The sequence below is a fragment of the Gobio gobio genome (assembly GCF_949357685.1).
Source record: "Gobio gobio genome assembly, chromosome: 4".
Lineage (NCBI taxonomy): Eukaryota > Metazoa > Chordata > Actinopteri > Cypriniformes > Gobionidae > Gobio > Gobio gobio.
In genome coordinates this window covers 32,260,689-32,273,491 of record NC_137100.1, presented here as the reverse complement: position 1 = coordinate 32,273,491, position 12,803 = coordinate 32,260,689, and the positions used below count along the sequence as shown (strand labels likewise).

The 12,803-nt window shown below is 37.2% G+C and overlaps 1 protein-coding gene across 2 annotated transcripts in view; it reads left to right on the top strand.

Annotated features, from left to right (window-relative positions):
• The window catches only part of arid3c (AT rich interactive domain 3C (BRIGHT-like)), a 97,403-nt gene that overhangs the window by 77,324 nt on the left and 7,276 nt on the right, over positions 1–12,803 (top strand). For both annotated transcript variants that reach the window (XM_079814084.1, XM_079814085.1), the window contains 2 exons: positions 9,570–9,753; positions 12,119–12,357. In XM_079814084.1, coding sequence (XP_079670210.1) covers positions 9,570–9,753; positions 12,119–12,357 — 423 coding nt within the window. The remainder of the gene's footprint in view (positions 1–9,569; positions 9,754–12,118; positions 12,358–12,803) is intronic.

The following is a 12,803-nucleotide window of genomic DNA, read 5'->3' as shown; positions in this document are numbered from 1 at the left end:
AATAATCATGCACACTAAGGGTGAAGAGAGAATGAAATACATGGCTAGCCATAATCATCTACTTTGTTGCAATTAAAAAATATATATATAATGTAGATTTATTTCTTGCACATTTGTTTAAATGATGTTTTATTAACACGGTTCGGGGGGAGCACGTTCAGATAATTGACACAAGTGGAGAGCACTCAACTAATCATGCGCAGCAGTCCTACCTCCGTTCATTGACAGTTCATCAGCAACCCTCCACCACCCCTTCTCCACACTTCTAGTTTTAACCACTTACATACACACGGGGGTACTCTGGGTTCGGGCCAAATTCCGAGCTCGAGCTCCATTTTACATTTTTTTTTTTGTAAAATGGAAAGAATGTAGGCAAATCTGTAATTGGCCCCTTAGGAAGAATTGCCTTTGTTGTGTTTCTTAAACAGGACTTTAGATAAAAGCATCTGCCAAATGAATAAATGTAATGTAAAGCTACCTTGTGTTCCTGACAAATCTCGCCATAGAGGACTTACTCAAGCTTGTTGGTCAGCGCAATTTGTCTGTTTTATACACATGGATAACGTTTTTTTCTAGCGTTGTGTTTACAAATTAGCCCTTCAGTTCATGCTTCAGAAGACCAAGCAATCGCAGACACATTGTCCTTCCATTATCTGGCTAAAGTGAATGATGAAAACGCAGACTGCTGATGAAGGCAGCCACATAGATGATTGGCCCCAACACTGGCTTATTCCCTTCAGCACATTTTCAATTAAACCTTTTTAGCCAGTGAGCAATTAACAGTAGGCAGCTATGTGAGCTCGGCAAAACGTGTTTCTCTGCACTCCATAATCACTCATTGTCATAATGATGCATGAGCAGATCAAATAGTTTGGGATGACAAAAGCTTGTACTGGCCTTTATTCACTGCATCTTATTCAGGGCACCAGAGGAGATGAATACATCACTTCGGAAATCGAGCGCTCGTAAATCTTGTTTTAAAGATGCTTATCCAGGTTTAGATTCAGTCCAAAGGTGGCTTTTGTGGACTCAGGTTTTATTTATTGCTCCAGCCTCATTTAGTTTGGCCTTTTGTGCATGGGAATAAATAATTATTTGTGCATTATTGTTATTTAACTTTGTACATATATGCAGATGGTGCATATAGTGGCCAAAAGTGATGACCGAAGGATATATTTGCAATAGTTTCTTTCAATGACCCTACAAGCTCAATTAAACCATCAAAATATAAGGAGTATGTTAAACTGGGATGAAGAACACACTAAACTTGGTTGAGGTATTTAACAGACAAAATACAGCTTATCATGTGAGATGGTGGTCCAGTGGGTTAAACCATGGAACTGATAAGCAGAAGGTTGCTGATAGGCCTGTCACGATAACACATTTTGCTGGACGATAAATTGGCCAAGAAATTATTGCGATAAACGATAATATTGTCATTCTGAGACCATTTTCATCTAAAATAATGATAATGGCATAATAATGCAGGTACACCTTTTCAAAGATCAATAAACTTTTATTTCTAAAGAATATTTATTTTACATAACCCCATTATAATAAATGTTATTTTTACCTGTGCCTTCTGAAGATCGAAATTTTATTGTTTAATGTTATTTTTATTTAGTATTATTATGTTTTATTATTTTTCATAATTATTTGTATAATGTACAATGTAAGTCAGACAGTGTTGAACATTGTGTCCCAAGGAGAGACTTGGATGAGCTATATTTGTTACAGGAATGTGTATACTTATAGAACATGTTTCCACTGATGCACACAGTAGCATGCATCTGTTCTATGATGTATTGTAAACTGATTCTTTATAAGGAAAGTGGATTGTGCAACTGATGTAAGCATGATGTATACGCTCTATTTTAAACATAGGACACATGTTTCTCTTCCTTCTATGGAAGTCTCTTCCTAGTGAGATCCTCTGTTAGTAGTATATATAATATTCAAATTGAGTGTCCAGCCTCAGAGACGAGACGAGGAGAGACGAGACTCAGAGGAGAGACGAGACGAGATGAGGGATGGACAAGGGACGAAGGGAGGATGAAGAAGGGAGAGGGGAGAGAAATGGAGGAATGGAGAAACATATAGCTGGCATGAGACAATAACTTTTCAATGTCTCAACTATGTCTGATATATAAAATAATAAAAAGAGATCTCTTGGCAAATTACTGGTATTCCGGTCCTGTGATTCAATCATAACGGGGACAAAAGCTGAATTTTCAGATCTACAATTGGCGTCACGAACAGGATCTGCATTTCAGGCATTTATCATCAGGTAAGACATTTTCTTTTTCTTAAAGATTCTAAGTCTGCCTGATGATATATAAACTGTTGAGACAGTGACTGAAACTGCTAAAAAGAACTGTGTTATTTTGAAATACCAGTTTTGTTGCCAATGAATATGTTTCAGACATAGTTACATTTTAAGTAATTTAATTTGATGTGATTTACTTGAGTTGTTCTGATCAGTGTACCTCCAAAATGTTGAATGAAGCTGGGTTTAAAGTGGATTCTTTTGTGCAAAAGACTACTTTGTCAAATTTTCGGGAGATTAATCCGTAATGCGATTTAGCAATTAGTTCGTTGTGACTGTAAGGTGGTCGGAACACGGCGAGACTGCAGTTTTGTTTTATTTTTACATTTTGTTATTTTTGGGCAGAGAAAATCTCTAATGTGTCCTTCGGGCCTTAGAACCGTGCTTAGAAGAAGTACGGGGAAGTGCAACGAACTGTGAGATTAAAGCGGTTTAAAGTGGCGGGTCTGCGCTAAAGGTTGCGCAGCTTTAGAAAGCCCTAAAACGTTTAAACACGCTAAAGGTATAAGGCGCCTTGATGAATAAAAGTGGCTAGAATCGTTGGCCTTCTGATTTTGACAGTAAAGCTGTTCAATATTTGGGGAGGAGACTGATCTGAGTTCAACTGAAAAGAAAAAAGAAAAGAAAAAAAAAGAGAAAGGATTTATTTGAGTTAAATTGAATTTTAAAGTAAAATACAATTGAAAATATATGAGTTAACTTTTAACTGTTTCTTTTTCCTTTCCTCGAGTTTCTCAAGTGTTCATAAGGGAGAGCAGCCCCTCCCTTTGGAATTCACCCTGTACCCTCCTCTCTCTCTCTCTTTCTCTCTCTCTTCTCTCTCTTCTCTCTCTCTCTCTCTCTACACACACACACACACACACACACACACACACACACACACACACACACACACACACACACACACACTTATAAATAGATAGTCTGCTGTTTCTCTAGTTCACATAGAGAAATATACAAATTATTTGCAAAATGGCTGCAAACAAAGAAAGCATCTGCAAGATACATTTCTAGATGAGATCAAATGACAGAAATGTCTGGTGTTAATATTATATATATAAAGAAAATAAAAAATAAAAAAATAAAAAAGGAAAAAGAGAAAAGACATATAAACAAAGATGCAGTCGAAAACATGCAATTTCTGGTTAGGCCAGAGTAAAAAATTGTAGTAAAACTATGTTAAAAGTTTATGAAAATGCAGTCCTGGGGCATTCTGGACTTTGCCTCAGTGGGTTCTCTCTCATTCATAGACAGCTGAATGCTATTTGAGCCTGTGCTATGAGTGATACGTTATTTATAGTAAAGCACAGTGTTTCAGTTGGAAATCATAGACACAGAGATGTTAAAGAAATTATACTAGGCAATTGATAATTGAATGTTTCAAGCAAAACTCATTCACTCAATCTTTTAAATACAGACCTTAAATGATATAAGTGATCATTTTGGATTAGTTACTCTATGACCAGTAACTTCTTTGTCTCATCTTTGTCTTCACCATGTACAGGACAGATGGCTCCGGTTACAGATGAAGCAGAACTTTACTTTGAACGGATTGTTGTAATAACTAATTGATTTAAGTTATTAATAGTGCTGTTATTAATCTGTCTCCATGTTTTGAAACTATTAGGCATTCCAAATGGTTCTGATGGCTCTTGAATGCAATTCCTTGATTCTGTTGAAGAAAATGCCTGTCAAAGGTTTCGTAATGGAAAGAGTGGTTACCAGTGAGCATGAGGTGATTTCTCAATGACGGATAAGATCCTCTATGGCCCAAAAGGGGACAATCTAAGGCAGAGATTTTACCGCCGCTACTGGGCATCTCCTGAAGGGAGGTGTGATTGTGAGATGTGTATGAGAGTGAGAAGATGTTTGTAAGGCCAACAGCATCATTGAAGGGAGAGCTGTGAGAAGTTACAGTAGTCTGCCCTAGAAATGTAAGCTCCTCCATACCAGATCACCAGCAACCACATTCCTTGGATGGTGTGACTATGCCAGGGGGGACACCCTGGGAAAGATGATCATTCATAAAGAGATAAGGGGAATGGGTTTTCAAGAACCAGCTGAGACCATGAGGGATTGTAAATAATTACTTTGGAGACCATAACAGAAAAAAAAAACTTCTTAATTTATATCAGGAACATGAAGTTGGTTGCCTTATGTGCAATTATTGTTTAGAAGTTTCAGATTCAGCATAATGGGAAATCTCTGAAAGTGTGATATTGAACTAACATGTCTCTATCATAGTTTTCACTCCTGTAGATCATTAAGACATGACAGGATAATTCCAAGACATGGTGGTGGTTAAAGATGAAGACTGCTTTTGCTGGTTTAAGAGAAGTTCTGGATAACAAAGGTTAAGTGAATTTAACATTTTTAACTAAGAAAACCTTAGCAAGATCTTAGCATAAGTTATTTTAGATTGTTGGAATCATTCTAATACAAACAATTGAGTTGACTTTTCTACACAAATGAATAATGAACCGACATGTTTCAAGACATGCTTTGATAAGAGGTGAAGATAGATTTTATACTTACGAAACACAACTGACAAACAATCAACACCTGCTTACTGATTTACAACCCCAAGGGATAGGATTCTTTGATGTCAACGTTTCTTTTAGTTTGTTATTTTGAACCAGGAACTGAAGGAATTCAGGTATATTTACTGAAAAGTTCAGGTACTGGCGAAGATTTTATTAATGTTTCCTTTCTTAGATGTATGGGGTACATTTTTAAGTGCATACACATAGATGTAAGTTAGACACATAGTATGCGGGGACATATCATGGGTTTGGGTTATTTGTTTTGTTTGTTTTCTGTTTGTTGTTTTCCTTTCTTTTGCCTTTCCTTTTCTTCACTATTGCTCCACTAGATGGCCACTGGAGGGGTGACGGTGTGGAACTGACTGTCGTAGTTCCAGAGGAGGGACTGAAGATCGAAATTTTATTGTTTAATGTTATTTTTATTTAGTATTATTATGTTTTATTATTTTTCATAATTATTTGTATAATGTACAATGTAAGTCAGACAGTGTTGAACATTGTGTCCCAAGGAGAGACTTGGATGAGCTATATTTGTTACAGGAATGTGTATACTTATAGAACATGTTTCCACTGATGCACACAGTAGCATGCATCTGTTCTATGATGTATTGTAAACTGATTCTTTATAAGGAAAGTGGATTGTGCAACTGATGTAAGCATGATGTATACGCTCTATTTTAAACATAGGACACATGTTTCTCTTCCTTCTATGGAAGTCTCTTCCTAGTGAGATCCTCTGTTAGTAGTATATATAATATTCAAATTGAGTGTCCAGCCTCAGAGACGAGACGAGGAGAGACGAGACTCAGAGGAGAGACGAGACGAGATGAGGGATGGACAAGGGACGAAGGGAGGATGAAGAAGGGAGAGGGGAGAGAAATGGAGGAATGGAGAAACATATAGCTGGCATGAGACAATAACTTTTCAATGTCTCAACTATGTCTGATATATAAAATAATAAAAAGAGATCTCTTGGCAAATTACTGGTATTCCGGTCCTGTGATTCAATCATAACGGGGACAAAAGCTGAATTTTCAGATCTACACTTCCCTGTTAGACATATACAGAAATGTAATAGTTATCAACACCTTTCTTAACTGCATAAATAATAAATGAAATATAGATGAATCATCATTAAAGCTACAATTTTCTCTGTTCCCGTTGTTCTTTGATGAACATTAATGACAGGCATCATCAGTGCTCCTGTCACTTTAAGAACAGCCGCTGACGAACATGACGCGGATCTGACGCTGTCCCGCGCATCTCATTTCCTCACAACTCTTTAAGTTCATTTAAGACGTTATTTAACTCATTTAAGACTCCTAATATGAGAATTCTCAAAATTCTCTGTGTTGTTGTTATTGTTTGTTCATGAGCAAAAGAGAACTCGATGTGAGCAGGAGACTGACGATATATATATATATATATATATATATATATATATATCCCGAGCAGGCAGAACATTATGACAGGTGAAGTGAATAACACTGATTATCTCTTCATCACGGCACCTGTTAGTGAGTGGGATATATTAGGCAGCAAGTGAACATTTTGTCCTCAAAATTATAAAATATATATATATATATATATATATATATACACCCCGAGCAGGCAGAACATTATGACAGGTGAAGTGAATAACACTGATTATCTCTTCATCACGGCACCTGTTAGTGAGTGGGATATATTAGGCAGCAAGTGAACATTTTGTCCTCAAAATTGATGTGTTAGAAGCAGGAAAACCAGGCAAACGTAAGGATTTGAGCGAGTTTGACAAGGGCCAAATTGTGATGGCTAGACGACTGGGTCAGAGCATCTGACAAGACTGCAGCTCTTGTGGGATGTTCCCGGTCTGCAGTGGTCAGTATCTATCTAAAGTGGTCCAAGGAAGGAACCGTGGTGAACCGGCGACAGGGTCATGGGCAGCCAAGGCTCATTGATGCATGTGGGGAGGGAAGGTTGGCCCGTGTGGTCCGATCAAACAGACAAGCTACTGTGGCTCAAATTGCTCAAGAAGTTAATGCTTTTTTCTGATATAAAGGTGTCAGAATACAAAATGCATAGCAGTTTATTGCGTAAGGAGCTGCATAGCCACAGACCAGTCAGGGTTCCCATGCTGACCCCTGTCCACCGCTGAAAGCGCCAACAGTTGGCACATGAGTATCAGAACTGGACCACGGAGCAATGGAAGAAGGTGGCCTGGTCTAATGAATTACGTTTTCTTTTACATCACATGGATGGCCGGGTGCGTGTGCATCGCTTATCTGGGGAACACATGGCACCAGGATGCACTATGGGAAGAAGGCAAGCCAGTGGAGGCAGCGTGATGCTTTGGACAATGTTCTGCTGGGAAACCTTGGGTCCTGCCATCCATGTGGGATGTTACTTTGACACATACCACCTACCTAAGCATTGTTGCAGACCATGGACACCCTTTCATGGAAACCGTATTCCCTGGTGTCTTTCAGCAGGATAATGTGCACTGCTACAAAGCAAAAATGGTTCAGGAATCATTTGAGGAGCACAACAACAAGTTTGAGGTGTTGACTTGGCCTCCAAATTCCCTAGATCCAATTGAGCATCTGTGGGATGTGCTGAACAAACAAGTCCAATCCATGGATGCCCCACCTTACTGTCACGGAACACAAGAGAAAAACCAAGACGGCAGGCAGAGATGAGGATCCAAATGCAGGGAAATTTAATGAAAATAAACAATCAAAACATGAATCAGGAACAAAATAACAAAAACACAGGGAACAGTATACACCTGCATGACATAAAAAAAACAGCCAGAGAAAACAAGGACTATAAATACACAGGGAAGACTAGCTTAACGAGATAACAAGGGGTGTGGTAAATGGGAAACACCTGGGAAGACTAATCGACATGAAAAACTACAAAGAACTACAAAACTCCACAGGAAACAGGACACAGAAAAGAACACAGAGACAATGCACAGAGAGCTACAACATAAAAGTCCCACCGAGCACCAGACACAGAAACAGAAATGACACTTACTGGACTTAAAGGATCTGCTGCTAACATCTGAATGCTGAATTTAGGGCAAGTTAAAAAGACAATAATGGATTGACAGGAAAAGTAGGCTCTGTTTGACCCTATGAATAACTTTTTATCATTAAATTCAAACAATAAATGGCATTTTGACGCTCTTAAATGTAACGTGACAGATCGCTGTAGCCGCCTATGTTCAAGCAGCAGCCCGGGGTCGTCTTTAATACAAGTTTTAGCACGAAAAACATGCGTAATCACAAAAGATATGTTGAAAATACAGTACAACTTACCGAAACGAATCATGTCTCATGTAATCGCTCAATCAGTGTTTCAACCGTGGAAAGACATCAATAAAACAGCTTGTGATGTCATTTAACATTGTATTTACCTCAGGAAAGTTATCCAGATTATTTACTGTAAATTCTATATATGTATGTTTGAATAAATTTGCCATGAAGAAAAGTGTTGAAAACTACCTTATGTGCAACGGAGTTGCAAACAAATGCTCATAATGTCACTTGCAAAGGATAAAGGGATAAAAATTATCTTCCATGATTAAAATTATTATGTTATGTAATATTGTATTAATACATTTAGTGTGTGATTTTTAAAGACCTTTTATTTATTATTTGTAAAATAAAAATGTCAGTGCCGTGTTGGATCATTTGCAATGTAAAGTGGGCTCTGAATCAAATCCATTTAAGAACTACTGCTCTTAACCGTTTTTGGTTTTTCAAATCAAGACCCTTGATACTTTTACTTCAGTGACTTGTTTGGTCAGTTTGAAGAGAAGTTAGAAACATCAATCGATTGTTTTAGACGTTTGTGCTACTTTAGATCTAATGCCAGCATTGTTTCAGAGAGAAGGCAGATAAATCTTTAGTTTTAATAGTGTCTCTTAGTTCACATGCCAGAGAGGCAAAATGAAGCCGTAATTACAAGTCTTAATTGATGTGTTTTTACCTTGATAGACCATAGCTCTGCTCTCCTTGCTCTTTTCAGACTGTGGCTTGGCTTGCTGTTGTTTGCTCTATATTTCTCTGTGTATTGATTGCTATTATGGCAAATCCAATGGGCACAATAGAACTCTATCAGCAAAATACAGGTTAATTATCTTGAGGTCAGGCGGTCTCAGATGCACACAAAGGGCTTATCCTCTTCACACATTACAACCTAACATTAAATCGTGAGCACAAATTATCACCAAGGTTTTTTTTTTCATTCAGCAAATGAACTGGCAATTGGAAGGAAAGGAGTGTTTATGCATCGACATCTGAGAGTTTAGATTAACTTTTGTCCTCTTTTAAAAAGCCATTTGCTCTTTATTATCAAAATGATTATCTCCGACTACTATTCGGGGCTTTATGGTACATATTATATCATGGTAAAGGATTTTTTAGTTGATTATACAGTGTGAAATTATTTTTACTAATTGAGATTTTACTCTTATTATAAACACACTCGTTCAACAAATAGGAAGCCACGGAAGTCAGAATCTTTCTTTTCAATGGTGGTGAAACCTTTGACTGAAGCCAAAAAGGGATATTTTTGCTAAGTGGAGTGGGAAGCTGTCGGACGTTTTACTTATGCCTGACTGATTGGCCTTATAAGCGGCCGAGAGGCCTGTCAATGAGCTTGAGTTAATGGCATTGATTGTGGATATTGTGCTTTTTCCCCGGCTCCTGCAGGGACTCCAGTGAATCGGATTCCTATCATGGCCAAGCAGGTGTTGGATCTCTACACTCTCTACAAGCTTGTCACAGAAAAAGGCGGCTTAGTGGAAGTCATCAATAAGAAAATATGGCGTGAGATTACCAAAGGCCTGAACCTCCCTACCTCCATCACCAGTGCGGCTTTCACCCTCCGAACACAGTGAGTGAGATAACTTCAGACGAGAACAACTTGTTGATAACTGCCAGTAGATTCTTGTCTATCTTGTCCAATTCAATTATCTGCTTTTAAAATAGAGAGAGTGAAGACAGTGTATTTGACAGTGTTTGGTAGAAAGTGGTTTTATAAAGATATATTTGTACAGCAAAATTGAGATCCATCAAGTAAACAATAATGCTGCTGTATAAGCATTGCTCTTTCTTGAATCAGCACAATGTGAGTTTAATAAAGACTGGGGCTCGCTATTTACTTTAATATGGTACAATTAATTACTATAAAATGCTCCATTCATGGTGAAAGAATCTAAAAACACAAAACAACACAGTGGCCAAAGACATTTTCCATGTGTATAAATGGGTCAGACAGCGAACACAAGAACGCATCCTGTGTGAACAAGACACATTGACATGCTTGATTGCAAAATGGATTGCTGTGAACAATATATTGACTTCAAAAGCTGATTTTTGTTTATCCAGTGCTTTATTCATAACACATACAGTGTTTCTCCTTTGGGGGGGGGGGGGGGAAACAATGGTAGGGGAAACATTGACATTATATCACACAAATGTATTTAAATTTAAATTTGAATTTAATTATGAATTTGTATTTAAATTTTTCTGAGCAAATAATATTGAAACACTACCATTCAAAATTCTGGGGAATGCAAGTTTAATACTTCTGAATGAAGTATGTTCACTAAGCCTGCATTTATTTGAATACAGTAAAAGCAGTAATACTGTAATAGTATTAAAATTTTCAGCATTGTTACTCCAGTCTTCATTGTCACATCATCTTTCAGAAATATTTCTAATATGCTGATTTGGTGTTCAAGAAACATTTCTTTTTTATATATTATCAATGTTGAAAACAGTTATGCTGCTTAATATTTTTGTGGAAAAACATAACACTTTTTTCAGGATTCTATTAAAAGTTAAAAAGAACTGCATTGTTTTAAATAGAATCCATATGTAATTTTTATAATGTTGCTTAAAAAAATCTTACTGACCCCAAACTTTTTGTAGACTTGGTAAACTTGATAGTGTGTATGAGTAATTGTATTTAATTTGATTCATTATTTAATTGTTTTCTTATAATTAATTTAATTAAATTTTACCTGATAAAGAGAGTTCAACTTTTCCCTTATATTACATTTGAATACATTTTACTTTTGACTCAATTTTCACTTTAGTGAAACATCATGTTGTTGTATGTGTGGAGGAAATATACTAGTCCTGTTTCTACTTTCTAAGTAAATCCTTGACCTGCTCAAGGAACACGTGAACTTGTTTGTGCATGTCCCCTCTCAGCACTATCATTTAACACAATTACATTACTCTCAAATACATCCAAGAGACCTGTAGGCTGTCATAAGAAAACACAATGGACACAATAGCAATCATTATTCAGTTGATCGTGAACTATTAAAAATGCTCTTTATGTAGACAGTTGAACAAACATCTCTCATCCAGGTCATGTAAATAGAGGAATGTAGGAAATTTGGATTTCACAGCACTATAGAGAGCAAGAATGTGCACTCACTACATTATGGTTTAATGTTCCCCCCTCCTTTTTTCCAAGATGTAAATGACATAGCAAGTCTATGCATTAAATATATAATAGGGTGACTATTAAAACAATATACTGTTCAAAATGAAGACAAAATGTTTCTGTTTGTCAGCTGTTAGTGGAACATATAGTGATGAACTACATCACTACTGGTTACTCTGCTGTTACACCTGTGCATAGCCGCGTGGACATATTTTATCATGGGGTGCTGGGGCTTGATGTTGTGGGGCGGTGCCTTAGTGAGGGATTTTAAACAAAATCCTAATATTAAATAATATTATGAGATCAGAATTCATGATTAAATAAATGTTAAAAACACTGTATATTTCACTACTCTACGGCAGCACAAAAACCTGCATCTTACCTTATGATACTCAAATGTAGTTTGGCACTCAGGAGTAATGCAGAAGAACTCTATATTCAGTTTTTCAATGATATCTGTGTGAACATGCATAAGTGTCAGATGAGTTCTGAGTCATGCTGCTCCTCAGCCAGCATTGTCACGTCATTCGCGCAGCTTTTGAACAATATCCATTTCTCGGTCACAAACCACATTCCACAACATAAAATAAATAAATAATCTTTAGAGTAATTTTTTGAATAAAGATGGAAAATTAAACACATGCTGAAAAAACAAAACACATTCTGTCATCTTAAATTCCAATGCAGCGAAACAGCTGTTGGCTGTTGTCAACCCCTACTGTTTATTAATTGTAGTGCCATTGTGATTAGGTTGTGCATCATAGAATGAGTTTCATGTTCTGTCTTTTGTTCTCTACAGGTATATGAAGTACCTCTATCCTTATGAATGTGAAAAGCGGGGACTGAGCTCTCCCGGGGAGCTTCAGGCAGCTATCGACAGCAATCGTCGTGAGGGGCGGAGACAGAGTTATGGCTCCACCATCTTCAACTACTCCCCTGTGGGCACCCCCACACTGCTGGCTTCCCCCAAACTCCAGATGCCCCACATCAGCATGGCCACTCCCAATGGTGGGCACATGACCCCTATTATCAAGAAAGGTATGTGTTTATGTTTCCGTTTTGCACAACGTATTTCTTCTCTTACATAATATACACTAAGGAGACAAATAAAATAATAAGTAATTCATAAAAATTCTAATTAAATGATCTATAATATAACCATTATAAACCAACTAAAAGTAAGATTATATATTAATTTTTTATTTTTGAAAAGAAAGAGAAAGAAAAATTTCCTCATCAGGAAATTGAATGTTATTGCAGACCATCTAAATTACAATCTAGATCCTCCAAAGGAGAAGTCATCTCTCTTACACAATAACAGTGCCACTTCTTACTCACGCTTATTCCACGCTGTGGCCTGAATGGTCATCAGAGTAGACAGGAAACAGCTTGCAGGACTTCCTCTTGCCCACTCTGCCAGTTTCCGCATCACACAAGCAGGAGCAATGAAACACAAAGAGACATGGGCTGCTTCATGATTCAGT